At 53.9% G+C, this 26,440-nt stretch overlaps 1 protein-coding gene across 12 annotated transcripts in view; it reads right to left on the bottom strand.

Annotated features, from left to right (window-relative positions):
- The window catches only part of NCOR2 (nuclear receptor corepressor 2), a 116,649-nt gene that overhangs the window by 73,827 nt on the left and 16,382 nt on the right, over positions 1 to 26,440 (bottom strand). For all 12 annotated transcript variants that reach the window (XM_031555959.1, XM_010720058.2, XM_010720061.2 and 9 more), the window contains exons 3-6: positions 25,376 to 25,556; positions 12,159 to 12,338; positions 8,898 to 9,011; positions 145 to 201 (exon numbers count right to left, since the gene is read on the bottom strand). In XM_031555959.1, coding sequence (XP_031411819.1) covers positions 145 to 201; positions 8,898 to 9,011; positions 12,159 to 12,338; positions 25,376 to 25,556 — 532 coding nt within the window. The remainder of the gene's footprint in view (positions 1 to 144; positions 202 to 8,897; positions 9,012 to 12,158; positions 12,339 to 25,375; positions 25,557 to 26,440) is intronic.

Genomic DNA, 26,440 nt, shown 5'->3' with positions numbered 1-26,440 from the left:
ATTTCAGTGCTCAGCTCAGCCACTTCGCTTCCTGTTTGGTGCCATGACAGCTAGACGTCCTGGCCCACAGCGTTTCCTCCTCGTGGCTCAGCCCCACGCCTCCCGGGGATCTCCGCAATGCCCACGGCCATGAGGAACACTCACCAGCTCCACCTGCGGACCCAGCCCTTCCAGGATGCGGTGGGCAGCTTCTGCCTTCTTCTGCACGGAGGAAAGGGAAGAGGAAGAAAGACGTTACTTCTACCACTGACTACTACAGCACTACTACCCAGCACCCAAACTCCTTCCCACCCAAACCCACCCACACCTGAAAGAGGACTGCAGGACAGCCCTGCGGGCAGCGAGGTATCATGCATCCAACGCACAGCTCCTGAGCTCCTCCTGGCACTGCAGAGAGCCACCCCAACTGCAAAACCCTTAGGAGCAGCAGAAGAAGCCTCTATCCTCTCCCAGCCCAGCCCTGGAGTTGCAGCACCGTGCAGGATACCTTGACACAGCCTCAGCATGAGCAAGTCAGCACGCACACAGAGATGCCCTTTCCAGGATCCATCACTCGGTGAGCATGTGATCATTAGGTTGGAGCTGCCCTAGGCTCTTCATCTCCACAACTCCCCCCCTCACAGCCCTGCTCTGCCCCCTCCATGCTCCCCATCCCTCACACAGATTAGAGAAAACAGCAACCCATGGGGGCTGCGCGGCGCTTCCTCATCAAACAGGCCTGAAAAGAGACGTGGGTTCACTGCAGCAGGAGGTTAAATAAAAGGTGACGTTCTCAGTAAACAGCCTTCCCTGCAAAGCTGGGCTTTTCAATTGCTGTTACTAACAGTCCAATAAATCCACAGCGCTTTGGGACCGACACGGTACAGCTGGATACCTGGTGGCGAGAGGCCACGGAGATGGATTTTCAGAGGCATTTGTTCCATCACATAGGTCCTTTTTCACATGGGGTAGGGAGAGAGGAAATCCAGGCTGCCTCAAGAGGCTGCAGGAGCAGTGTGGGCAGCTGAGCTTCACAGGATTCACCCGTGGGGAGAGGAGAGGGAAGAGGACAAAAAAACCAACCTTTCTTGAAGCGCATTCAGAGCTTTAACCCAGTAAGCACTACAGCTCTGCAGGATCTGAGAGCTGGGATTTCAGTTGGCAGGAGCTGCAGCAAGCAGGGGATGGGCTGTCACTCATGCTGCTTTCTGGCATATCAGCCCCAGCTCATGGCCGCTGCATTGTGCGAGGAGATGCCCGCCAACCCCGCACAGTGTGAGCTCCTCACTGGGGCTTTGCACACCCACACAGTCTGAGCTGTGAGCGTGCACTTTTGCAAACCTGGCCACGGGACCAGAGGGATGAGTCACTGTGCCCACAGCCAACTGCAGGTCCCCAGTGGCTGCAGAGCCCAGGTGGTGCTGAGACGAGCTGCCAGCTCCTCCCTTACTGCACACCCGACAGGACGCAGTGCTTTCTGCAATTCAGAAGTGACTTCAAGGATGCTACAAGAGACGTGACCATGAGTTTGGCACATTCCCGCAGCACAGCGGCACCGTTACCAATGCTCTACACCCTGCTGCGGGGCTCCTATGCAGCTCACGGAGACTCCTGGATGTCACTAGTGCTGTGAGCGGATCAGAAGCATGGCTCAGCCCCACGCTCTGCCCTCTTTGCTGCCGTCCTCCCGAGTGAGCAGCTTTGGGCTCCACACTGGAGCAGTCTGTGCGGCGCAGAGCCCGGGCTGCAACGCGGCGCAGCCACCCAGCGGCCTCACTGCGTGCATGCAGCCCTGTGCTGGCTGCTGGGCCGTGCGCCTGGTGGCAGAAAGCAGGGAGAACATGGGGCTTCCCCAAACAAAAACCAGGAGCCAGGCCGTGAAAAAGCAGCGATGAGCATCGGAAAACATATGGCTCAGGGGCTGGCTTTCCCTGCAGCCCTGGATTTACAGCCGTTGCATTTCCCATGGGGTAATAAACTACCTCAAACTCCCTTGAGCACACAGGGCACAAACAGGTCCCGGCTCCTACAGGTTCCAGCTCTGCTGTCACCAAAGGAGCTCCAAGCAGCGATGGGTTCATGCATAGCTCCAGCTCTGATTCTGAATTCTCCTCCTGGGGCATCAAACTTGTGCACAGGCGTCAACACTCATGTGTGTCTCAAGCTATTCAGTGAGTTGCTCTGTTTGACTTCACGTGAAGAAATTAAGGGAAATAAAAAATTTCAATGCTGTCAAACCCAGCTCAGTGAAGAAACCCAAAGAGCCCGTCCAAAGCTCCCCAGAAGGCACTGCAGAACACTGAATGTTTCCACTGCAGGACTTCAGGCTTCATTAGCAGGAAGAAGCAAAGTCTGCCCTGGGAGCTACCAGACTGAAATATTCATAGCTCCATAGAATCATTAAGGTCAGAAAAGACCACTAAGATCACCGAGTCCAACCATCAACCCAGTCATCCTGCCACAGGGTGCTCACAGCCAGTGCTCAACATTTTGGTCTCTAAGAGCAATAAAACCTGCTGAGCTCAGAGAACACCTGCACAGTGGCACCAGGAAGCTTCACATCATTACAATTGGGCTAAAATTTGGTGCAGGGAAGGATGAGGGCATTAGAACTGCAGCCACGAGTTGATGACACCGGAGGTCTGTGTGTGCAACGTGATTAACTCCAAGAAAAACCTGCATATATCCAGCTGCTGTGTTTGCCACGTTTAGACAGCTTAATGAGACAAGCCAGAGGCAAATCACCAAAGGCAGAACGTGTGGCGAATCAAGAAGAATGACATAATTAGTCTTGCATTAACTGACTGTAACGTACACATCTCCAGAACGAAAGAGCAGGAGGGAAAGCTATTCTGAGCACGGTGCATCTCTGTATGTACACAAAGAAACGCCTCTGCCACGAAGGCTGCCCAATTAGCACCTGACACACACGCTAATCGCTGATGCTCCTCGCTGCCTTTATCAGATCAGAGGAGAACCACCCAGAGCTGAGTGGCAGATGTCACCTGCAGGAGGGAACCCCCGTGCCCAGGACACACAGATGGAGAACACACTGCCCCGTGGCCTGGCTCGGGGCGCTCAGCCCAACCTGACAGCAGGCAGTGCCAGCACAGCCCGCTCCTCCTGCACTGTGATCCCTGCCCGACCCTTCCCTGCAGGCATGGCCAGCATGGCTCAGTTCTGCTGCCCTGCTGTGAGGAGCACGCTTAGTGGGTGACCTGCAGAAGGGTACTGGAAGGTTCACCCTACAGCAGCTGAACAACGTGGCCGGCCAGCTATGCCTGCAACCCCTGTTATTTAACAGAAGGGAAAGGATCAGGAAGCAAACATAGCCATTTTTCTGGTGAGATGCAAGAAGCTCCCCACTGGTTTTATAGCCCCTCTGCTGCTCCCCAGCAAGCAGCTAATGACCCCTTTTCCAGATTTGGTATGGAGTCCTGAAATACAGCACGCAGCACAGAGTGTTTGCAGTACAACCAAAGCCCCGGGGCTGAATTTTGCTCCCATTACATCGGAGTGGCTCTGCTCCAGCAGCACAGCAGTGGCACACATACGTCTCAGGTGCAGGCACAGCCTGTGGAGTACATCCACACTCACAGGTGAAGCCCCTGGCACCACAGTTCTGCACTTGTGTTTGGAAGGATGGAGATGTCAGGAGAAGCGCAGCTGAAGCACAAAGGTCAATCAGCCTAAAAAGCATTTGGCTTCCTTTTAAGGAAACATCAGGTCTTCTGCTCCAGTGGAACAGAACGAGGAGGGAAAGAGCAGCATCTCAGTCCATAACATATCACAGCACCAAGAGCCAGGGAGTGGCCGGGATCTCATGGGGGCTCTTCTTAAAGCAAAGTTTAAAAATGGAAGTGAAGGAAACACAGGGTTATTTTGAGAAAGCAGATCTGAAATTAGGAGGCGGCACTTTCTTGGAGTGGTTCCAGCCATCATTCCATCCTGCTCTGCGCCGCTGAACTGTGCTCCCAGCATTATTTATAGCACCCCGTGGGACGCAGGCAGCCGGCGTGCTGGGGGATGTGAGCTCCTACTGGGGATCCCACAGCGACATGGCACAGCCAGCAGTGCAGGGAGCAGCACTGAGTCGGCCAGCAGCTCTGCACCACATCTTGGGGAGCGGCCGGGCCGCCGTGCCAAGCAAGCAGGCTGAGATGGAGCTTGTCTGGGATGGAATTCAGAAGTGGTGTCACTGAAAACAGCAGAAAAACCTCAGGCGAGACACCACACCCCCAGTGCTCTGCAGGGTGCAGAAAGGCAAACAGTTTGGGAGGATTTAAAAGGAAAATTTGTGTGCTGACCTGCTGGGAGCAGAGTGCAACCTCACAGTGGTGGCAAGAGGTGATGGCCATGGCGTCAGCCACTCAGAAAGAGTGGTGAGCACTGTCATGGGCTGCCCAGGGAGCTGGGGGGGTCACCAGAGGTGTTCTAGAGCCGTGGGAACGTGGCACTGAGGGATGGTCAGTGGGCACGAGGCAGGGGTCCAACAGTTGGACTAGATGCTCTTAGTGGTCTTTTCCAACTTTAATGGTTCTGCGAGGAAAGATTTCCCTCCCAGGACCAGGGGTACCAACCTCTTCTCACCCCCAGAGCCAATCCCCAGCAGTGTGCTGCCCTGCATGGGACAAACCCCCTTCCAAGCTCTCTCCTCACACCCTGTCCGCTCCACTGCAGAGAACTGGCACTGCAGATTCCGGGGACTCCCCACCGTGGCCGTGTGCCACGCAGGTGAGAAATGACTCATTGTAATTAACATGAAAACTGAGGGAAGGGTCCGTGTGCTACCAGCAGGGCCGGCATCCTGTGCGGAGCGTGACAACCCCGGCAGCCCTGCCCTCATCTCTGCCTGGGGCTGCTGCCACGTTCTGTGGGCACTGCTCCCACACTGTGCCCACTGCTGAGGGCAGAACCCACAGACACTGGGTCTGCACGCCGTGGACCACAGTGCCATGCTGAGGCAGGAGAGGTTCAAAGGGACTGAGGCTGTGCTGGGAGGAGTCTGCTCACCCCATCCGAGGAGCAGCCACTGCGCCACGGGGTTTATACTTCTCTTTCATGCTGTACCCAAGTTCTGTGTGCTGCTGGGCTTTATTTCCAGGACCCGAAGATGCAGGACACTGCAGTATCTGGTTTGGATCAGGCTATTTTCTTTGATATCTGAAGAGAAGTGAAAGGATTCCGAACAGCTCCAGGCTGAAGGTTCAAATCTCATCTTTTTTGCAACCTTGCTGTTACGGAGCAGCATTAATAGCACCCGACCCCTAACCTCTCTGTTTTCCCCTGGACTTTTGGGAAGCTCCTCATGCACCAGTGAGCTGCACTGAGGCAATCCCAGGGTAAATATCAGCAGGATCAAAAGCAAAACAAACGAGGCTCTTTCAGCAGTCAAACACAGACTGCCCCGTCCTACCTACCCACATCAACCAGGACTGGAAGAAAAACCTGCACATTTAATGTTCAAAAGGCATTTCACTGATAAGGTTCCGTGCACTGCAGCTCTGTGCTGACAACGCAGGCCCAACTCTTCCCTTTCTCATGTAAATCAGGAGTTCATAGAAAATCAGTTATACAGACACAAAATCGCCATGGGATCTGAGTCACGCTCCGTGGCTCCGAGCAGCCAGCAGCTAGATTGTACTTTGCAATGCTAAAAGCGCTCATTTATTTATTCCCTTATTTATGGATGGGGCATTAATGCTTTATGAGCGCGCAGATGAGGGTAAGCGGATAGCCAGGAACACGCTCCGCACAGACACAACAGCAGCAGGGGGTGGAAAAAGTTCAAACCAACCCTTTGAATTCCGATTTTACAGCATAATGCTGAATTTATAGATAGATAGCTGTGCCCTTTTGAAGGAACATGCACCGAGACAGAAAACGAATTAAAATTTAATCTTATTGATTTCCACCAACTCAATCCCCAGAGCGAGACAGACGGTGCTGCCTGCTTCCCCTGCCTGCACTGCATCAAACCCGGTATTTCGCAGAGCTGACAGCAGAGCAGGGAAGGGCAGCACGGCCCCACGGCACGCAGGGTGCAGAGCTGCTGTGGGTCCCAGCGCCCGGCGGCCCCGTGCTGACGTGGGGACAAGTCACACCGTGTCCTCAGGTGACCTCTCCTTCTGCGAGGGAACAGAGAGCGGCAGAAAGCGCTGTGCTGATGGGGAGCCAGGGTACGAAGGGGCCGTTAGGGAGGATTAACACAAAGGCTGCTCCGGGCACACTGGTACAGCTCAGAGCAGCGCTGCTCTCCTGCCTAATGAGGGACCTGCTAATTGGAATCCAGAGCACGGGATTGTCTTCAAGGCCAGGTATGCTAAAGCAATTCCAAGGAAAGAAGGATGCGAGGAAGCCCATCAGCAACTCAGCAGGATAAAACTACAGCTAAAAATATAGACAGAGGATGTGCCCTGGTCACTCGGCTTTGACATGGAAGGAAGATAAATTCTCTCGATATCATAATGCATCCCAGAGGAGCAAATTAAAGCCCATGAAGAGCCTGTACCACAGCTACCAGCAGAGAGGTGGCAGACCCTGCAGGAATCAGCTTCTCTCCCACAGGGATGGCTCTAAAGGTCACCAACATAGTTTCACTTCAGAGATGCTCGCTATGCAGAGCTGCCAGCCCCAGGCAGCACGTGGGATGCCCGGCACAATCCGGCGTCTGCAGGAGCTCGGCACCATCCTCACATCCTCTGACAACAGAGCACTCCATCGTGGTCACCAGAGCTTTTCCCTCTCCCTCCCTAGCACAATCTGTACAGCCAACTGATTTCTTTCTGGAAATCAATTACTTGCCCAGCAGAGCGCAGCAGGAGGGGCTGCAAGTCGGGCTCTCACATTGATGCTCTCTGATGCTGAGGAACACAGTAAGAGGGCTGGAGGTGGGACAGGCAGCACGATGGGGTTCTCAGACCAGCAGCGCCAGCCCACGGCCCAGCGCTCAGCCGTCCCAGCACGGTGGGGAGGAAACGTACAGACCTCCCTGATGAAGCAGGGCTAAAATTAGAAACCATTCACCCCTGAAAAGCCACAGCTATGGCCAAAAGGAAAGTAGGTCACAGAACGGCTGGCTAACTCGATTTTCCGGCATTCCTAGCTGCTCTGTCCTCACATAACCTCCTCTCCTCCGTGCACGGCGCTCGCTCCCTCCTTCGTGCCGCGCTCAGCACGGGGCTGGGAACAGGTCGGCACCCTGTGCCGGGCAGCAGCTCAGCACCAAAGGTGTGGAACCAGGGCCCTTCAGCTGCTCCACCAAGAGAGCTGCCCAGCTGAGAGCTGAGGCTCCCCTCAGGGGACAGCAATACCGCGAGCCGCGCTGCCTGCACTCCTCCGCACAGCCACCCACCAGCCCGCACTGCGAGCTGCGGACAAGGACACAGCAGGGCCTCTGCATGCTCTGCAGCCATGAACAGATCGTGTCTTCCCCAAAGGAGGAACTCTGCCGCCACCCGCCGTGGTTTCTGCCAGGCAGAAGAGAAGGGCTGCTCGGCCTGAGCCCGCTGCCCGCAGACAGCTTGCTGACACGCTGCTCTCGGGGAGGAATCTTCACTCATCCAGAGACCACAAAGAGAGGCGGAAGGGATTCAGAGAGACAAGAGGGCAAGCGTGGCCCTGCTGCTGGGCAGGACCGAGCAGAGGGGGCACAGTAAGACATGAGCCCAGCAGGATTGTGCTCTGAGCCAGCTCCTGCTAACAGCAACTGCTGCAATGCAGCTCGTCAGAGACGCAGCCTCTGAAGATCACCTTTCCTCCCCTGCCTCACCAACACCTGCTTCTTCCCCTCATCATGTGGACCACAGCATCCAGGGAGGATGAGGTCAATGGAATAAGAACGAAAATATCTGAGGTCTCCTTTTGCGAACCCAACCCTTGCATGGCAGTCAGAAGCTGCCTAGCCCAAGGCTCCCGGGCAGGATGCCTGGCCACGCTGTGAGGCAGAAGGGCTCCAAGGCCCGGCTCTGCAGGGCCAGCCCAGCTCTGCTGTGTGCTCACACCTCAACTGTGCTGCTCTCAGCTTGCTTCCTACTGCTAACGGAGAGAGGCAGACGGGAAAAGTACAACCAGCAAAACGGCACTGCCTGTGAGCACAGAGTATGTGATTTATTTTTCTTTTCTTTTAGCGTCAGGCACCTGGATTTCTGCAGCTCCCAGTGAAATCTCAGGCTTTGCAATTCAAAATAATTAGCGACTGGTAGTTTTCCTTTTATGCAAAATCATCCTTTTTATCCAACACCTAAATGAAAATGAATGTGCTTGATTATCTTCCAAAGGGCCCAATTTTCCAGCATCCCTCCAAAGCACATAGCAAAATTCACATCTCCTCAGGCTGCTGTTGCAGGCGATGGCTGAGCACAACAAACGAGCGGTCAAGGCAGAGATCCAAACGCAGTGATGCCAGCATGACCTTTGCTAATGCCATTTCCAGCATCAAATACCCACAAATGCACGTCCTTTCTGCAACAGCCCCACGGCCCAGGGGCAGCCAGGAGGGCTCGTAGCTGGCTGCCAGTATTGGAGCAGCACGGACGTCCCCCTCCACCTGTGCAGCCCACCAAGCCAAAGCCCATCATTAAAGGCAATTTTCTACCAGTTCACTCCAGGGGAGAAGATAAAGCAAGCTGTTTAACAGGCAGGGCTCCAATGCTTCCAATCTAACACATACTGCAGGAAACCCTACAAAAGCAGGTTCTCACATGGCACTTAATCCACAGAGCAGAGAGAGCACCCCAGGGCTCAGCCCTCCATCATCACTGCTCTGGACAGAACTCCATCCATCACATCTGCCCACAGCCTTCACCAAGGAACTCGCCCAGGGCAATCCCCATCTGCCCCACACCAGACCCTCCCAGCCCAGGCCAGGATGACACAGCACAACCACACATCTGAATTTCCATCGTTTCCAGACTCACCCTGTTCTCGTCGTAGATGATCTGCACCAAGCTGCGATGTTTGGATTCGATAGGAGGGGGGGAGATGGGTTTTTCAGGCTCTGGTGGTTTGGCTGCTTCTTCCTCCAACTGTTGCTGTGGAAGGAAAGGGGGGAGGAGAGTGAGTCACAGCGAGAAACGCTGCCATCCCCGTCCACACGAGACTCTCTGCAGTACCATGACCAATACAGAAAGCTTACTGGGAGCCACCATGGGCAGCTTTAGAGACAGGGAGAGGAAGGAGAGCTGCCGACAGATGCACAATGCTGTCCCAGCTCAGGCAGCCTGTCCTCGACCGTGGACAACAGGACCAGCCTTGAGCAGGCCTCCTGGAGAGCCTTGTGGCTGGGAATAACGGCTTTATTAGAAACCCTAGAGGGGAACCACAGCTCCTGCCTGCCTTTGGAGCTGCTGCCTGCAAGGGGAGCTGCAGAAGAACAATGGATGGAGCAAGGCTGCTCTCCATCACAGGTTTTATCTTCTGGTGCTGTGTCTGGAGGAGATGCCCTGGGATGACCGGTCTCTATAGGACACTCATCCAGCGCTTTGCTCTAGCTGAGAGCAACACTTGGGCTGTAGGATACAGTCCAAGAAAACACTTAAGCAACAGCTCAAAGCTGCCAACAACCATCAGCCCCCCTGGTACCCCCTGCACCTTCACTGCTCCCGCATCACAGTGCTCTCAGGTTGCTGAGGACACTCCATCACACCCTGCTCCTGAACCAGGAGCTCTGAGCACTCGGAAGGGATTCCCACTGAGGCATCCGTCAATCCTCCCCTCCTCTGGGGGAAAATATTTGGGTAAAAATGCCAAACTTGGCTGCATTGTTCTGGAAACCCACAAAAATCCTGCAAAGTGGTCGGGTCTGCTGTAATTGATTTCAGACAAGAGGATTTGATGGCATATCAGGAAATGAAAGTTTGCCAGTAAGTGGAGGCTCATTAAAAGCAGCTCGTTAAGAGAAAAAAATACAAATCTAATTATAGCTGAAATACAGTAGAGAATTAGACTGCTCTCTGTGGTGTAACATGGTACAGTTATTAAAGGGCCAGATGCTGGAGGCTATGGATGCAGATACTCTGTGGGCACCAGCACCCACTGGAACAGCAAACCTGACCTCAGCAGGTCCAGCACACTACAGCTACCCCTGGGAGCTGTGGGAAATGGCAAAGTGAAATAGGTCAAGGTTCTCAGACACGAACAAAATGGATTTCTTAAAGGTCTGCCACAAAAGCTAGGCTGGAACTGTGACCTTTACAGGGAGAGAAGAGGGATGGGAAATGAGACCTGACAGCTCCACACTCACTCCCTCCCTACCCTCAGTGGTAACTGCCCTGAAGTCCCCTTCTCTCCCCAAAACCAGGAGCAGCAATAACAAAAGGACACAAAACGTCATCGTTAGCTGTGCACAAAAGTGCACCCAGCGTGGCAAGCCAGAGTGGGCACTGCAACGTTCCCTAACCCAGCAGGGAGGAGAGGGCCTCCAGCCACCATGTGTTACTGCAAACTACCTCCAAAGAGCCCATGGGAGAGCTGGTGGGAGCCCTGCAGGACACCGAAGCCCCTCAGCTCCCCAGCCCAGCAGGGCTCAGCTGCACCTCCATCACCAGGTGGGAGTGTTGTACTCCAGCAGCCGTCAGCAGAGCTCAGCTCCACGGAGCCGCAGGCACCGCTGCGAAGAAAAGCCCGGCGGTTTATTTCTTGTTAAGATCCCCAGTACTGCTGCCAGGAATAAATGCATAGAGATTATCTTTCCCTGTCAGAAAGGGGGAGAACAAACTCAATGAGAGATTGAAGCACATATGGCACATGAATGAGCAGGGGATGGCTGATCAGAGCAGCCTTCTGCCAGGGGTGTGCAGGATTTGGGGAGGGTTTCTCAGCTTGCTCAAGCCTCATCCTTCTCAAAACCCCTCCTGTTAGCAATGCCGGGCAGAGCCTTCACTGCCATTTTTGGAACAACTGAGCAGAGAGGGATGGTGGGGTGCTGTATTTTTTTTCTGCGCTGCCTTTCCTTACAAGTGCATTTAATTACCCTGAGAAGGCCTCCCAAAGACAGAGGGGAAACGCATTAGGAAATTACAGCTGTGCACAATCTCTCCCCTGCTCTGGGAGGAGTGGGATCTGTTACAGGCTGATCACTTCCCCTCCCTCGCTTTCCTCCAGCACTGACAGCTCAGACGTGCAGACGGACAAAGCGATCCTGCAGAACCTCAGGCAGGACCCCCTGCCTGGCACCATGCTCTCCTGGGGAGCAGACAGCAGCCACACTGTGCAGATATTTGCACTGGGTGTACCAAATGGGTTTGCTACCACATGCCAAAATAAAAAAGTGGAGGGGATGACTGCCAGCAACCACTTTCACCTTCTTCCCCACTCATCAGAGCGTCTTTGTGGAGAGGAAGAATTGTAAAACTTGTTCAGAGGGAAGAAATCAACCAACCAAGCAGCCAACAATAAAAATCTATTTCCTTATGGAAAGACAGTTTGATTTTAATGGCGAGGAGCATATGCTGCTCCCATCAGCTTCAACAGCAGCTCATCAGCATCTCTGAAATAAGCCTGAGGTCCTGCAGGTTCCAAGCATGCTGCCCTCCCTGGAAGCCCCTCGCATCACCAGCAATGGGAAATGATCAATTTGCACGTCCTTTCTCAATGTGAGTTGAAAGCATAGATCACGGTCCCCTCTGCTTCCACTGACCCAGCACATCCTCAAGGAGCTGCACTCATCCCCATTTCCCACACAGTGTGACAACCCGAGCACACATTCACCCCATTCAGAAATTCTTTACACGAGCATCTCTGGGGAGGCAGTTTGGGATTAGCAGCCCTCAAGAGACCAGAAATTTGCCACAAGCAAAGGGAAAAACCACTGGCAATAGAGACGCAGAAGTGATTTGCTTTAGGAAGTAAAAGCTCTTAAGTCTGTGGGTTTTTCACAGGCATCTCCCAAGGTTTTATCATATTAATCTCCTAATGGGTTTATGGTAATTGTATACGTGGCTACAATAAGGCAGGTGATCCTTCAGCTGGGGCATGCTCTCATGCAAGGGAAGGCAGACCACACAAGACTGTCAGCACAGCAGCCGTGCCCCACGCCATGACAAGAACACGGCTGCAGCCCACCCTGGTGGCAAAGGCACGGCCACTTCCCCTCTGTGGACATACACGGGAAGGGACAGGGCATCAGCCAGCAAGAAGCAGCACAGACACGAGCTGCCCTGCAGAGCCCAGCCTCCTACCTGCTTCTTCTTCAGCTTGGAGATCTGCTGCTCCACCATGGTGATCTCGCGGTCCACGCGGTCCATGTTCTGGATGAGCTCCTCCTTGGACAGCCGGGCCGGCAGCAGGTCCAGCTCAGCCTCGGGGTGCGCGGGGCTGACAGGAGACACGGGCTCCAGCTTGCCAGGCAGGCCGCGGTCCTGGGGAGCACAAAAGCTGCCGGTCAGCTGTGCTGGGAGGCTCAGGATCGTCCTCTCAGCCTCTGATGCGAGCTCCCTGGCCCGCTCCCAGCCCTTTAAGACACACACACCTCTCAGAGAACCTGCGTGGCTAAGCAGCACCAGTCGCCATCAGCACCCTGTGCTGTGACCTTCAGCATTCCAAGAGAGCACTGGGTTACTCTCCTGGACGCCCTGCAGCAGCATGTCCCACTCCTGGCACCTTCAGTGAGCCCACATCACCATGGAACCAAACCCACCCACAAAAGGGATCCTTCCAACCCCATTAAAAACCTGGCAGAGTGAGGGGAGCCCGAGTGCAGGTGACATCCTTCCAGAGATGAAGACCACGGGGATAGGTGAGATCAGCTTAGATAAACAGAACTGATGGAAAACGGCTTTTTGCAGATTCCAGGTAAAGAAGCTCTCAGATGAACAGAAGAAGATGGGATGGCAAAACCTTTGTGGTCACTGCAGAGGGCAGCTCTCACTTCCCTTTGCTCCCAGTTCACAGCAAATCGACACCCTTGCTGACAGCACCGTGCCAGTACTCCACGAGCATCCCAGAGCCACAGCATCTCCTCTGCACATCACCCTTCACTGACAAACTCCCAATTATCCAGAAGCCCAACTCCTGCAAACATGAGCTGCGTGCTCAGGTGGGCTCACGTAGCACTGATAAACACAAGGCTCAAGGGGAGCCAGCACAACCCACCCCATGGCACCATGCTCCAAGCTGGCAGCCACCCATTACCTCAATTAGAGGTTTATCTGTTCATTTGCTCATAGTGAGCGGATGGATTTTTTTTCCCCTGGGGGGCAGGAGGTGGGGAAGAGGAGCTGCAGTTGGGTCCATAACCTTAAACCACAATCAGGCTGCACACAGCACCCTGCAGCTGCTCCGAGGGGAGGGACAGGGAAAGCAAACAAGTGAAGAAGTTTGCGCAGCCTCACTACCTCAGTCCCAGCACAGGGACAAAGCCCACATTGTTCTGCACCTCCTGACCACGGCTGCAGGTTGCACACCCAGCCAAGTCTGGTTGGCCCCTGTGCAGGAGGATGACACGATGCCCTCGGTGACACCAAGATGGCAGAGACCCCTGTTTGCTCTCCAGCTGGAGCTTTACAGAGCAGATTCTGTCTTGCTTTACTTCCCCAGGATCAGACAGCAAACCTGGTCGCTCTGCTGCAGCAGGAAGGTGTCTTTTCCACAGGTGGGCTGTCGGCTGTTCTGTTCCATTTTAAGTCAATACCAGCAGGACAGCCACAAGAAGCAAAAGACAAATGAGCTGCTTGTATAATCTAGTTCAAATTAGGGAATAGGAACAGAAAGCAGCCGTGGCTTGGAGCTGGGTGCATTTTTCTAAAGGACAGAAGGCTGCCTGCCAAAAACAGAGAGAAAGGCTTCTGACTGGGCACAGCAAACAAAAGGTGCTCTCTCATCCCTGCCAGTGCGCAAGAGAGGGCATCTTTACACTGCTGCTTGGCATAACCCCTTTAGAAACCTGCTTTCTGATAAATAGGTATCATTTTACACTGCAGAGCCTGTAGCGAAATAGTAGCAAAGCTGAGTAAGGCAAACAATTGCAAGTTACAGCACAGACCCCATTATCATAATTCATTATGAGCTGATGACAGCAATAAATAAAGGCAATATCCCCAGACCTCAAGTAACTGGTCACTGTCACTTCACAAGCCCCTCTTCAAATAAAGGAAGGGATGAGCAGCAAAGAAAGGAAAACACAAAACTGAAGGCAAAAAAATCTCACCCAGGCAAATGTGGAGCCCAAAGCGCAGGGCTGTGACTCACACAAGGCAAGGAGAAGCCCTTCTTCCACAACACAGAGCTGTCAGAGCAGAGGTCTGTGAGGAGCAGGTTGGGTCCCAGGTGGCACCGCATGGGTCCCACTGCAGGGCTCCCCGTGAGGAGGGAACCCCTCTCCCCCAGGGCACAGTGACACAGATTCTGGGACAAGCCAGGAAAGAGAAGCGGTTTGAGCCCATCACGCAGGGCTCGCTGCCTGCCGTGAAGCCTCTGCTGCCCAGGGCGGCAGGAGGAAAGCTGGGGAACCCAAGTGGCTTCAGCACAGCTGGCTGGCACGGTGCAAACCGGAGCTGTGCAAGGAGTGACCCAGGGTATCCCCTGCTCGCACTGCCGCTGGTGCTCTGCTTCCCTGCTCCAAATGTCCCCCAGCAATGCCAGCACTTCAGACAGCGTCGCACCCACGCTCTAAACAAGCACAGTGTGAAACAAAATTCTTCTTATTAACGTGAAGTCACAAGACTCTGAAACCAGCACGAGCCAGGAGAGCTGGAATAGATCTGCTGGAGGAAAGAAAGCAATTACTGCATTACTCAAGTTGATATTTTCTCAGTAATTATACTGTTTTTGTGCGATTTGTTTTTATACATGGCTAACAGCTACTGTAGTTCCTGTTCATCCCCGGCCTTATTATGATGTGATCTGTATGATAACAAGGGTGGGTGAGGGAGGGCAGGCACTGCTGCAGGAGGAGAGCTGGCGCTGAGGAAAACAGTGGGGCAGAGACCCAAAGAAGGAACGGCCTCCCCTGGCAGCAGCCCAGCACGTGCTCAGGGAATTCAGGGCACTGGAGAAGGAGGAGCTGCCTGAAGACAAAGTATTTTTTTTTTTAATGTTTTGTTGTTTTTTCTACTCTTTAAATAAATATGACTTTATGAGAAGGCGTACAAAATTCCTTTCCCCTGTAACTCAGCTGAATTCCACCGAGCCAGGGCAGAAAATATCCCAACGATTCTGAAGCTCTCACGAAAGTAGGTCAAAAAACTTCCCCAGTGTTTCAACAGCTTGAAGCAATTGAGTTGCAAAAGCAAGAACAAATGCTGGCCCTCCCTCCCCACCTCTCCAGCAGATTTTGGAGGGCGTAAAACCTCTCCAGTTGGTGTTACAGTTACATGCACTAACCAAAGCTCAGTATCTGCTCTTGCAAAACTTGTCTGAGCTCAAAAAAAACCCATTCTGCAGCACAACATGTAGCAGATACTGCCTGCGGGCTGCAGGATCATTACAGCAGTGTGCCTTGGGCATGGAGAGTCCGCGAGGAGCAGGGCAGACCTGGAAAGCCTTGCTCTGCCGGGGCTGACCAAAGGCATTGCACCGACAGATGGATGCCGTGCCTTCCATCGCTGCCTGGCGTTTCCATGTTCCGGATAATAATTGGGCTGAACTCGGATCGTCTCCTTGTTACCAAGAGGAGCTCATCCACCTCTCGTTAAGGAATGCCCAATGCCTCCCTTTCTCCCAGCAGCTCCACCAGCACAGCGCCACGGGACTGCCCAGCTGCAGGCAGTGCTGTGCCAGCCGTACCTCTCACTGCCTCCGAGAGAAGGACGAAGTAAAGCAGCCAACACCTGCAGCTGAGGGGCTGAGCCGGGTACCCAGCAGGGGAGTGGAATACAAGTGTGAGTTGAGGAATGCCAAGAAGAAATGTTGGGGATGATTTCAAGAAGCAGGGCTCACCCAGTCACGGGGGACAAGGTGGGGTTTGGCTCCTTGCTTTCCAAAATAAGCACCAATGCAAACCCACACACAGGAAAAGCCCCGTGGACGAAGCCCTGCAGCAACAGAAAACTCCCATGGAAACCCAGAGCCACCCCACCTCCTGCATACACAGAGCCCGGGCCGGATGAGCACACATCAGGTTGTGAGGGCAAAGGAGCGGCAGCCCAGCGCACCGCGGCACGGCAGGGAACGGAAGCACGAGGGAATGTGAGAGCCCTGGGCTGCTCCTGCAGCACCGCGGGCTGTGAAACCGCCTCCAATCACACCCAGCACCCACAGCCAGGCTCACTGCCACCCTGCTTCCACAGAACCGGCTTCACAGGAACCGCTCAGCAACGCCTGCCACAGACTTCCTCGGAAGCGGGACGCGGTGACACAGCCCTGTGTGGCTGCCACCCAGAGGACAAGGCAGGGGAAGATGCACCTCCAGCTTCTTTCTGCAGCAGCAGCCACCCTCATCGCACCACCACACACAGCATGCAGCCGTTGGGGTCAGCCCCGATCCCTGCAGGTGCATTCCTTCTGATGCAGTTTTGTGCTGCTGGTACAGCCCCTGGAAACCTGCAGTGTCCACACCAGTCCTCAGGATGCTAAGAGAAGCCCTCGAGCCCTGTACGCCACACCAGAGCTCAGCTCTTCTAAGAAGGGCTTTGCCAAATTCCCTGCTTTGTGCCATCCCACAAAGCGTATAGCTGTGCATCACTCCTGCCAGGCAACCGCGTCCTCTTAGAACTGCCCTCCAGGAGGCACTGAACAAAACACACTCCTCACACCACCGGGCACAAAGCACACAGGCCACACGCTGGAAGGCCGTGCGCTGCAGCACGGGGCCGGATGGTGGGCCGGGCTCAGTGTGCCCGTGCTCCTGCAGGAGCTGGGATGCAAAGCACCGTGGGGGTGGCTCTGCTCGTCCTCCTCCGTGTGCTCGGGGTGACCCCGGCTCAGAGGGCAGCGGGCCCACCAGGTGCAGCCTCCAGCCCGGGGATGGCAAACCCACGATGCCAGCTTCTGGAAACAGCGCTCATTGAAAAGTAAAAAACTGAGGGGAAATGAGAAGACAAAAGCCCTTCTCAGCCCGGTGTTATCAAGCAGAGGAAATGAGACTTCTAAAGCTCCCATTCAGAGAGGAGTGGGGGGGAGAGAAATCCCACTCCAGACGCACTTGAGCGAACAGCTTTTGAAATGGAAATGTCGCTCTTCAGAAACATTTAAATTTCCTCCTATTGCCGGGGAGGAGGAAGGACGCAGGAGAGCGAGCAGGGACTCCTCAGCCATGCAAATTCCTGCGGGGTCCATTCAGGCAGCAGAGCAGGGATTTGTCGGGGAGTTAATCAGGGCGGCACACGGCGCTGCCGTCGGGAAGCTGCCTTGAAGGGCATCCGATTTAGAGAGACGGGAATGAATGAATGAAGACAGCTCTATTTAATCACTCCAAGTGAGATATACTTCAAGGCTGCCCGGCTCGTGCTCCTTTCCGCCATTCTCCCCTGTGCAACGACCGCCCAAGCTGCCTTACTCCAGATGCAGGAGACTGGGCTGCTGAGGAGACAGAAACGTTGTCCAGAGGAGCTGCGGAGCCCAGCCCTGGAGGTGCCCGAGGCCACGGATGGGCCCTGGGCAGCTTGAGCTGGGGGGCACCCGGCCACCGCAGGGCTTGGGGCTGGGTCAGCTTTAAGGTCCCCTCCAACCCAACCACTCTATGTAAGATGGAAAGGGACACCCAAGAGACCTCTGATGGTAACTGCAGAACCTGAGGCGTGCTGCAGGACCAGCCTGTTTGCTGGAGCCATAGCACCCAGCCAGGCAGCCAGTGCCCTGGAGGTGACCAGGAACGGGCTGGGCTGGTGGGCACAGCTCCTCCTCAAACCATGCAGCCTCTCTGAACAACACCAGCAGCTGCTGCTCCCACTGCTGCCCCGAGCTCCCCTCACCAACCACACACTGCCTTTCCTTGCGGGGAATGGGGTTGTTTAACGGATACTCTCCAGGGATTTCTGATCTACCACTCATTCACCAAGTGGCAAGCTGAGTCTGCACCTCTGATCTGGAAAAATCAGCAGTTCCAACACTGCAAGAAAATTTGACTTAATGGCAGTACTCCAAGACCCTGTTTCCCTCTAAATCTAGTTCCATCTCAAAAGCAAGACCTTGTCACTCCCATCAGAACAGTGTGGAGCACACACACGCACACACGCCTTTTAAGACTCAAACACACAACAAGAGACCCAAACTCAACAGCCTGGGCACAGATACGGGTCACCGCCGGACACGACCTGCAAACTTCCCCAGCTGAGATAACAAGTGAAAAAACAAGGAACTTTCTGATCGGGAATCCAAGCTGGGCTGGCTTCCATTCAGAGGTGGCTGTGCTGGGAAACTTGTGTAGGTGTGAAACAAGCTCACAGTCACTTGGATGCTTTGGGAAAAGAAAAAGAAATAACTATCATGAAAATAGCCTGGGGGGGAGAAAAAGCCCTTCCCTTCACATCCCTTCACACAGCTTCTCAGGACTGTTTAGTGGAGCTTTGAGTGTCCTCATGGGTCCCCAGTGCTGCATTTGGAGCTGCAGCACTGCCAGCCCGGCCCCAGCAGCTGCCCTGTCCATCACGGCCGCTCTCTGGCTGCGCCCGGTGCCAGACTGTTCTAATAATCGTGCCGACACGTGGAAGGGCTGCCTCGACACCGCCTGCTTGTCTCAGCAGCCATTTCCTGCCTGCTTTCCATCGGCAGGCCGCAGCTGAGCCCGGTTGGGGCTGCAGAACCGTGGTCCCCGAGTGTGACACCAGCAGTGGGGAGCAAGGCCGGGACAGCGTGCTTGGGTGCAGTGCCAGCCCCACCAGCTCGATGTGCCCAGAAACACATGCAAAGAAAACCTGTCAAAGACACTTCTGGACTTATTTGGAGGAATTTTTTTTGTCAGGTAGAGATGGTCTCAGGGTTCAACAACATCAGGTCTCAAGCATCAGAGGACTGTGATCAGAGAAAAACCAACCAGAAGAAGAGCAAATGCAGGACCAAACCGCCCTGGAGGACATGGGAGCAGAACCATTTCCAGCTGCAGCTGCTGCACAAGCTGCCCAAACTGCAAGCCCCAGCCTAGGCCCTGTCTGCAGAACAACACGAAGCACCTCTGCCCTTCCAGGCCAGGATGTTAAAGAAAAAAACCAATATCTCAGCTCCCATAGCAAGAATGAGCCCACAGTGAATTTGTTATTATCTGTTAGCAAAGCACCAGCTTCCCACCAAGGCTGGAATTTCCATCTTGGTTTGGCAGGCACAGGCCTATGAAATGATTACTGTGTTTACTTTTCCTTTGCTAACTATAAAATCCCATTCCACCGCCCTGCCAAGAATGACTGAAGCTAATAAAATTCAGGCATTTGGAAGAAAGCAATAACAAACCTCCCTTTTGGGGCTTTATGATGAAATTTCCCCACTCCAATCAGAGATTATGCTGTATTCATGCACACTGGTGATGTCTCCAAGCGCGCCCAGATCAGCTCAAATCAATATTTAGCTTCGCTCGAGACTGTGAGCCTTTCTTTGCCTGGATCACTGATAGCACAGCTGTAAGAAGCCTTTGAAAACACAGCTTACAAGTTATGGTGGCACATATGTGCATATGCATATATTATATACATAAAAATGCAGGTCTTTCAATTAAACTGTGGAAAGCATATATGCACGAAACATTTATGAATGTATAATCTATATACCCCCCTCCAAATGTACTGAAAGCCATTAACAGAATACACAATATATTCATATACACAAACCTGCATAGTCTCCTGTAGCTTTTGGTGTCAGAAAGGCTCAGAGCCTTGCACGCACCTCTGCTGGCCGTGCTGCTGGGGCAGGAGCCATCGGCTGCTGGGGGCTGTGTGCCCCACGTCACACCCGGATTGCTGGCAGGAGATAAAACAGCGCAGACCTGAAAAACAGGCTGAAATCAAAGCCTGTGCTCGCCCTGCTCCGTAACCCTGTGGCACGGCTGCTCTGCCCAGGCTCTTTCCTGGGGAATGCCACCCCAGGAAGCCCAGAGAGCAGCTGGCAGCCCCCACCAGCACACAGGCACACAGAAGCGGGGCTGCAAGCTCATGTAGGCGGAGGATGCTCAGGCAACACTGACCAGAGAAGATACTAATGCAATGAAGGAGATGCCCTGGGTCGTTTCCCATGTTAATTTCTGCCATACCCTCACCAGATCCCGAAGGAGGATGGAGCACAGTGTCCTGGCCCACACCAGCTCACTGTGGATAACAGCATGCTTCCAAGGGCAGAGAGAACAGACTCCACTGCATTCCCACTCTTTATCCTCTAAGAGGAAGGTGCCAAGAATTAGAATTACATTTTTTGAGAGCGGCAGAACAAGCCAAGGGCCTGTCAGCTTGTCCTAGAACAACCCCTCTGCGCGCAGCCAGCATTCCTGCTGCACGCAAGTGTCCATCAGCACGGAGCTGCAGCCCGCTTTGTCATGCAGTGAGCCAGAAACCTCTGATGTGCTCTGCCTCAAACACAGCCAAAGAAATGTTGCATTTGAACAGCAGGTTTGGGTCCAGAAAGAGAGGAGGTTTTCAGAGAGCGATTGCAACAAGGCCCCTTGGCACCCACTTGACGCTGAGGATGCTGTTGGAAGATGAGGCTCTGCAACGCAAGGAGGTAAATCTCCCCGAGTTCCAGCGATGGCTGCTGCCACGTTCAGTGCTATGACAGCTCCCACACCACAGCTGAAAGCAGCAGCTTCCCTGCCAAACCCAGCACCAGAGTCACTCCCACACCCTCAGCCCCGTCGACAACACTGTGCAGTGCCCGCACGGCGCGAGGATGAGCGTGCCCTCCTCCTCACACACAGCACTCAGCTGATCGGTGTCACAACTCCTGACTTCTGGTGCATGAGTCACTGCTGTGGATTTACAGCATTTCATAACGATGGAAAAGTACAGCAGCACAGATGTGCCGTGTTGTACACTCATGGAGGCTGCCCCGGGCACCTTCTGAACCCCTCGCCCCATGCTGGACTCCCAGCGACGGGGATGGAGGGAGCCCAGGATGTTCTGCAATAGCTGCAGTGCTGGTGAGCTGGCAGTAACCTCCTGTCACCTTGCTGTCTGCACACACAGAAATGGGAAGCACTGCACACCCCATCCTGCAGCAATGCTCCAGGTCTAACAGCACCTAACTCCCTGCCAGTGGGCCGCAAGTGCAGGATCTCAAATCAGAGCTGGGCAGCACAGAAACCCTGCCTTTCCTTTCCAGGAAGTAACAGCAGGGCACATAGCAATCCGTGCTGTTCAAGAAAGAATGGGCTTCAAAAGCATTTTACCGTGTAACAGACGTACAAACACTTCAAAGACAGAAAAGGATAACCGCCGTGGAGCTGTGCAGCACTGCCCTGCTGCAAGCACGGTGCTGGCTTTGGTTCTCCAGCCATCAGAACTGAAAAATCAAACACCGTCAGCTGCAGGGTCAGAGCTCCCTGCCTGCAGCGCCCTGCCCTGTGGCCTGGCAGCTCTGCCCTTCAAAGCAGAGCAGCACCAGGCTATGCAGGAGGCAGCACAGCGAGCAGGGGCTGCCACGTGCCGCCCTGGTGGAAAATGGTGAGATGGAGTGAGGGGAAAGCAGGGCAGAAAGGAACCCAGCCAGAAACATTTGCAGTGTGACAGCGGGAACAATGCAAATATTTCAGCATTTAAATATGTTTGGAATAACAAAGAATGCCAACATCTCCCTCATCTTCCCAGAAATAGCCTTGAATCACTGCTGTCCTAACGCAGAGTCCTCCCCCACTCCATGGGATCCTTCCCACAGTCGGATTTGTATCAGTTGACAGCATGAGCAACAGCGTCGTAGGGGTAAGGGGGGGGGAAACTGAATGCACTGCAGTGGGATCCTTTGCTGCTCCATGTGCTGCTGCTGGGTGCCCAACCCCCAGCCCTGGAAGCACATAGCAGAGGACAAGTGCCTGGAGCTCACGGCATCACTCTGTCACCCAGACACTCGGTAAATGGCCGTAAGTGTGGGGAGGCAGTGGCAGCCAGCACAGGTCCATCCGAGGGGCCCCCTGCCACTCCTGGCCACGCTCAGCAGGTCTGGAAGCTGCTCCCACGCATCCTGCCGGAGTGCTGCAGCTCTCCGAGTTCAAAGCACTGCTGCTTCCACCCCCTCGCTCCCTTCCCCCTGTGCTGGATTACTCAATTAGAGATTATGCGTTTGCCAGTTCCCTCGTAGCCAACTGGGGCCTCTGCCAAGGTCAACACGAGTTCCAGCCAGTTTCATTAATAACTGTGAGACCAGCCCACTGGAAACTCTGAGAGGTTAATCCCAGCAACAGATCAATGTTCCCATAACAAAGCCATGCAGAAAACCACGGAGCTGAGAGAGCAGGCTGGTGATTTACCAGCTCTGCACTGGGATTGGGGCTCTTCCCTCGCTCACAAATGGGATCCCAGCCGACGATGCCCCCTCCCCGGGCCGCCCCTCACCAGCAGGGAGTGGGGACAGGGCTCCCCAGGGCCCCTCCAGCTCTTTGGGGTGCTGCCAGGCTGCTCAGGGCTGCCCAGGAGCCCTCCCACCTCCCTGCCTGTTCTCCAGGAGTTTGGTGTACGTCGCACTCTGGAACAGGCAGCTGGTGTGAAATTTGGCATGCGTGGTGCTGGCTTCAATGCATCATTAAAAATGCATTTTAAACGTGTTAATTCATCCTTTTTCAATTAATGGCTTTTAAAGCTGCATTAATGTGCATCAAAGCATAGTGCCCTTTGCCCTAATTTCTGCTTTGCTGCATATATTTCCTGGCCTTAGCGCTGCCTTTCCCCAGAGTCCCACCTTCTCCTTTCAGATCCCAGCTTTTCGTTCGTAGCACAACAAAAACATTCACGAAGAAAGGGAAGAAATTAAAACCCTTCAACAATGCAAAGCAGAGTCCAAGCACTCACAACACGTTGTTTTTTAATAGCCTTTTTCCATCAAAAGCTGTTAACTCCTTTACAAAAGAGGGAAGTGGCATTGTCCCAGTTACCGACGGGGAAATCTGAGACATAGAAAGGGGAAGAGACTTACCGGTGGCCAGCGGCTTGCTGGGGCAGATGGCAGTGAGGTTCAGGTTTCCTGAGCCTGCCCCGGCCCCACAGCAGGGTTGTGGGGCTCCTGCAGCACCATCCCACTGGACCAATAGGCTGCAACTGCAGCAGCCAGCCCCTGCAAGGGGACTAAATGCAGATCACGACTGACTCACATCCTATAGGGAGAGTAGCAAACCACATATGTGGTGGAAAAGCAGTCTCAGAAGTGGGAAGAACAAGTGGAAGCACAAGGGGAATAAGAAGAGCTGGAAGGGAAGGGGGGGTAGCAGGACCGGGGTCCAGCTCTGCAGCAGGTGCTGGGTGGCCAGACACAGCACGCAGCACCAGCACCCATGGCTGTGGGGGGACAGGGATCACACAGACACGACAGGCCTGCGGTGCTGTTCTGATCTGCTGAAGGACCATGGCTTTCCCCACCCGACACCAAACCCACCAAGGGTCCTGGGAAGCAGCTCCAGCACCTCCACTACAAGCATGCTTGGCAAATCCCCATAACAGCCGCTCCTGCAGCGGGTCTCACATACACGTCACAATGTGAGAGAAAGCAGGCACACTTTAGTTCTGCCTGGCTGTTCTTGGCCAGCACAGGGGAGCACCTTCTCAGAGGCACTGTCGACCTGGATGGAGGGCACCAGGACGTTTTGTCCCCTGAGCTCTCCTGAGCCCACCCAGCAGTAGGAGCAGCACTCTGCCCTGCAGCAATGTGACAGCCACCCTGCGTGGGGGAGAGATGCTCAAGTGGAGAAAACAGGTAGGCAAACAGCCTTCTGTTTCCCAGCCTGAAGAGAATTGATCAAGGGTTTGAGCAATGTGACGTTCGTATAAAAGGTAATCTTTTGCTGGCAGACATGGCTGTAAAGCTGCTGCTTTTGTAAGGAACGCTTCCCCGACACATCTGCTTTCTGTAGCCACAAAGAGCTGAGCTAGTAAGAGCTGCTGCCTTTGCATTGCATGCTAATCTTCATTTGAAGTGAGGCTGCTGTGATCCAGAATGGGGCACAGGGGCCCCAGCTCATCCCCTGTTTGAGAAAACCGGATAAACGCCATACAAGATCCACTTCTTTCCTGGGAGTGTTAATGGGAAAAGCTCCACAGCTTGTTACCAGGACTTGCCACAATCTGTAAAGCCATCAGGAAGAGCAGCACACACAGTACCTCAGCCACCCCTGCCCAGGAACAGCCCTGCAGCTCGCAGCAGCCAACCCAGCCCCCTCAGGTGCTCCCCAGCCATTTTTCTCTCCTTCCAGACTGCGACATTACAAATGGCTCCACTAAAAGCATAATCTTGTCCTGCTGAATGGTATGCATCTCAGCTTTCTCTCTCTCTCTCTTTCATTAACAAACGTTTTAAGCCCCATAAAATGCAATGTAATTCTTGGAAATGTGTCACAGACCAAGAAGCAAATGCAGCCCCTAACTCAGCGACTAATGCCTCAAGAGTGGCTTTGCCTATTAGAAACAAATAGCTGAGACAATGCGTGGTTTTCCGGCAAGAAGCAGAACAGAACTGCTGATGGAAACAATGTGCAGACAGAAAAGCTGTCCTGGCTTCCTCACGTCTTTGGAGAGAGAACATCTTCGGTTTTGTGGCTAACAGCTTCTTTCCCCAACAGACACCTGGGCCAGCACCCACAGGATCATTCTGTGTCCAGAGCCCCCACACTGCAGGGCCTCTGCTGCTCCTGGCAGCACCTCGCAACCTCCAGCTCTGGCCAGGCCTCTCCTGGAACCCCAACCACCCAAACTGCCCTCATTTGCCCCATTTCAAGTTAAATGTTCCTCTCCTCCATGACAGTCAGCAGGGTCTCATGCAAGCTCCACCAGGAATAAACCAAAGCTCACGCTGAAGACAAACACCTCCATCCCAGTAGAGCATGCAGCTCAATCCAAGCAGGCACACAAGCAAGAGGCTGTTCTTTGTAATATTTATCACGCAGCAGAGGAGGTAATTGCAAGTAAACAATCTGCTCTGCTCCAGGAGACTAAGGCAAGGGAGGCTTTCCTGGGGTAGATTATATTAAGGAACCACCAGCAGCCAATTCCAGCCCTTCAAACACCGATATTAAATAAGCAGATGTGATAAATAAGAAAGGTCAACTAAAAATCAAATTAAGGCACAGTATCCACAAAAGCCAGACACAACCAACCCTAGCCCAGCCCACAGGAACTTCCCAAATGCTCTTGCGCAGCAAACAGCCAGTAAATACAAGTCCATAAATACAAGCCCATAACTAGAACAGTTTAGGAGGAAACCCTACACCCTTTTCTTTCTCTGAAGAAGTCTCCCCATCTCGGTGCATGCCATCCAACAGCACCATACACTGTGTGACGCAGCGGCAGCGCAGAGCCCACAGGCAGCTCTGCACAAGGCAAAGGGACCCGGCCACAGCCCTCACCTTGGGCAGCTCCTCGCTGCCCGCCTGCTGGCCCTGGCTCAGGAGGGGCGAGTGCCGCAGCAGGGGGTCCTGCAGCAGGTCCAGGCGTGGCCGCTTCGTTTCGATGAACTCCAAATCGGATGGCTTGGTCAGGTCAGAGAGATAGGAATGCGCCTCGGTCCTCAGGTGCAGCTCCTGAGATCTGCGGACCAAGAAAGGAGATTTTAGGGAACAAGTTGGCTTTGCTCCCCCTGCTCCGAGACCGTGGGCGGGATGCTGGGCTCCAGCCCCGTTCCCAAGGACGGGCCAAGGGAGAAAACACAGCTCCAGCTCACACACCTCAGCCTGCACAGACCCAAGGCACCCTGCCTCCCTTGCACACCGGCCTGAGATCTCTTCACCTGTTACATACGTAGCAGTTGGTAATACCTGGAAATTGGCTTTGCTTTCTTTAAGCAAGTATAAAACTTTTTTTGCAGCTCTATTTTTCCTAGCAGGATTCTCTGCTGGGAATTGTAAAAGGTTCCTACAAAAACACACTCAATCTTTTACTATGCCCAAAGATCAGCTTTGTTGCAGCAGCTCCAAAGGTGTTTTTAACACTTCAGGCAGATGTGTCTCTTAAAAATTACAACAAAACACAAGAGATTCAAAACTTGGAAAAAACATGGCTTTTTTTTTTTTTTCTCCTTTAAGCAAGATTGTTTGAGTTCTCTTGAGTCGTGCAGCACAGTGCCAGCACACCTCCAGCAGCGACAAAGGGAGCAGGCTGGAAGTTGCCCACAGGGATGGGGGAAAGCAAACACATCACAGAGATGTCAAGAGCAAGCACCAAGGGCAGGGGGCTGTGTGGTGTGCCCCTCCAACCTGGGGCTGCTGATGGCCAAGCTCACCTTGCTAACTCAGCTTCTAGAAGCACAGCAAGAAGGGACGGGCCCAGAGCCCTCTGAAGGCAATGGGAGCCCTTCCAGCAGCTGTAACAGCCCTGGACTGCATCCAAGGGAGGGATGTGCTGGGTGGAAATCACCTTCCCCGCAGCGTGACCCAAGCCCAGCTCTGTGCAAGCGAGCCACAGCTTCTGCCTCA

The sequence above is a fragment of the Meleagris gallopavo genome, chromosome 17 (assembly GCF_000146605.3).
Source record: "Meleagris gallopavo isolate NT-WF06-2002-E0010 breed Aviagen turkey brand Nicholas breeding stock chromosome 17, Turkey_5.1, whole genome shotgun sequence".
NCBI lineage: Eukaryota > Metazoa > Chordata > Aves > Galliformes > Phasianidae > Meleagris > Meleagris gallopavo.
The sequence above is the reverse complement of the archived record's forward strand: the minus strand, read 5'-3'. Positions and strand labels throughout refer to the sequence as shown.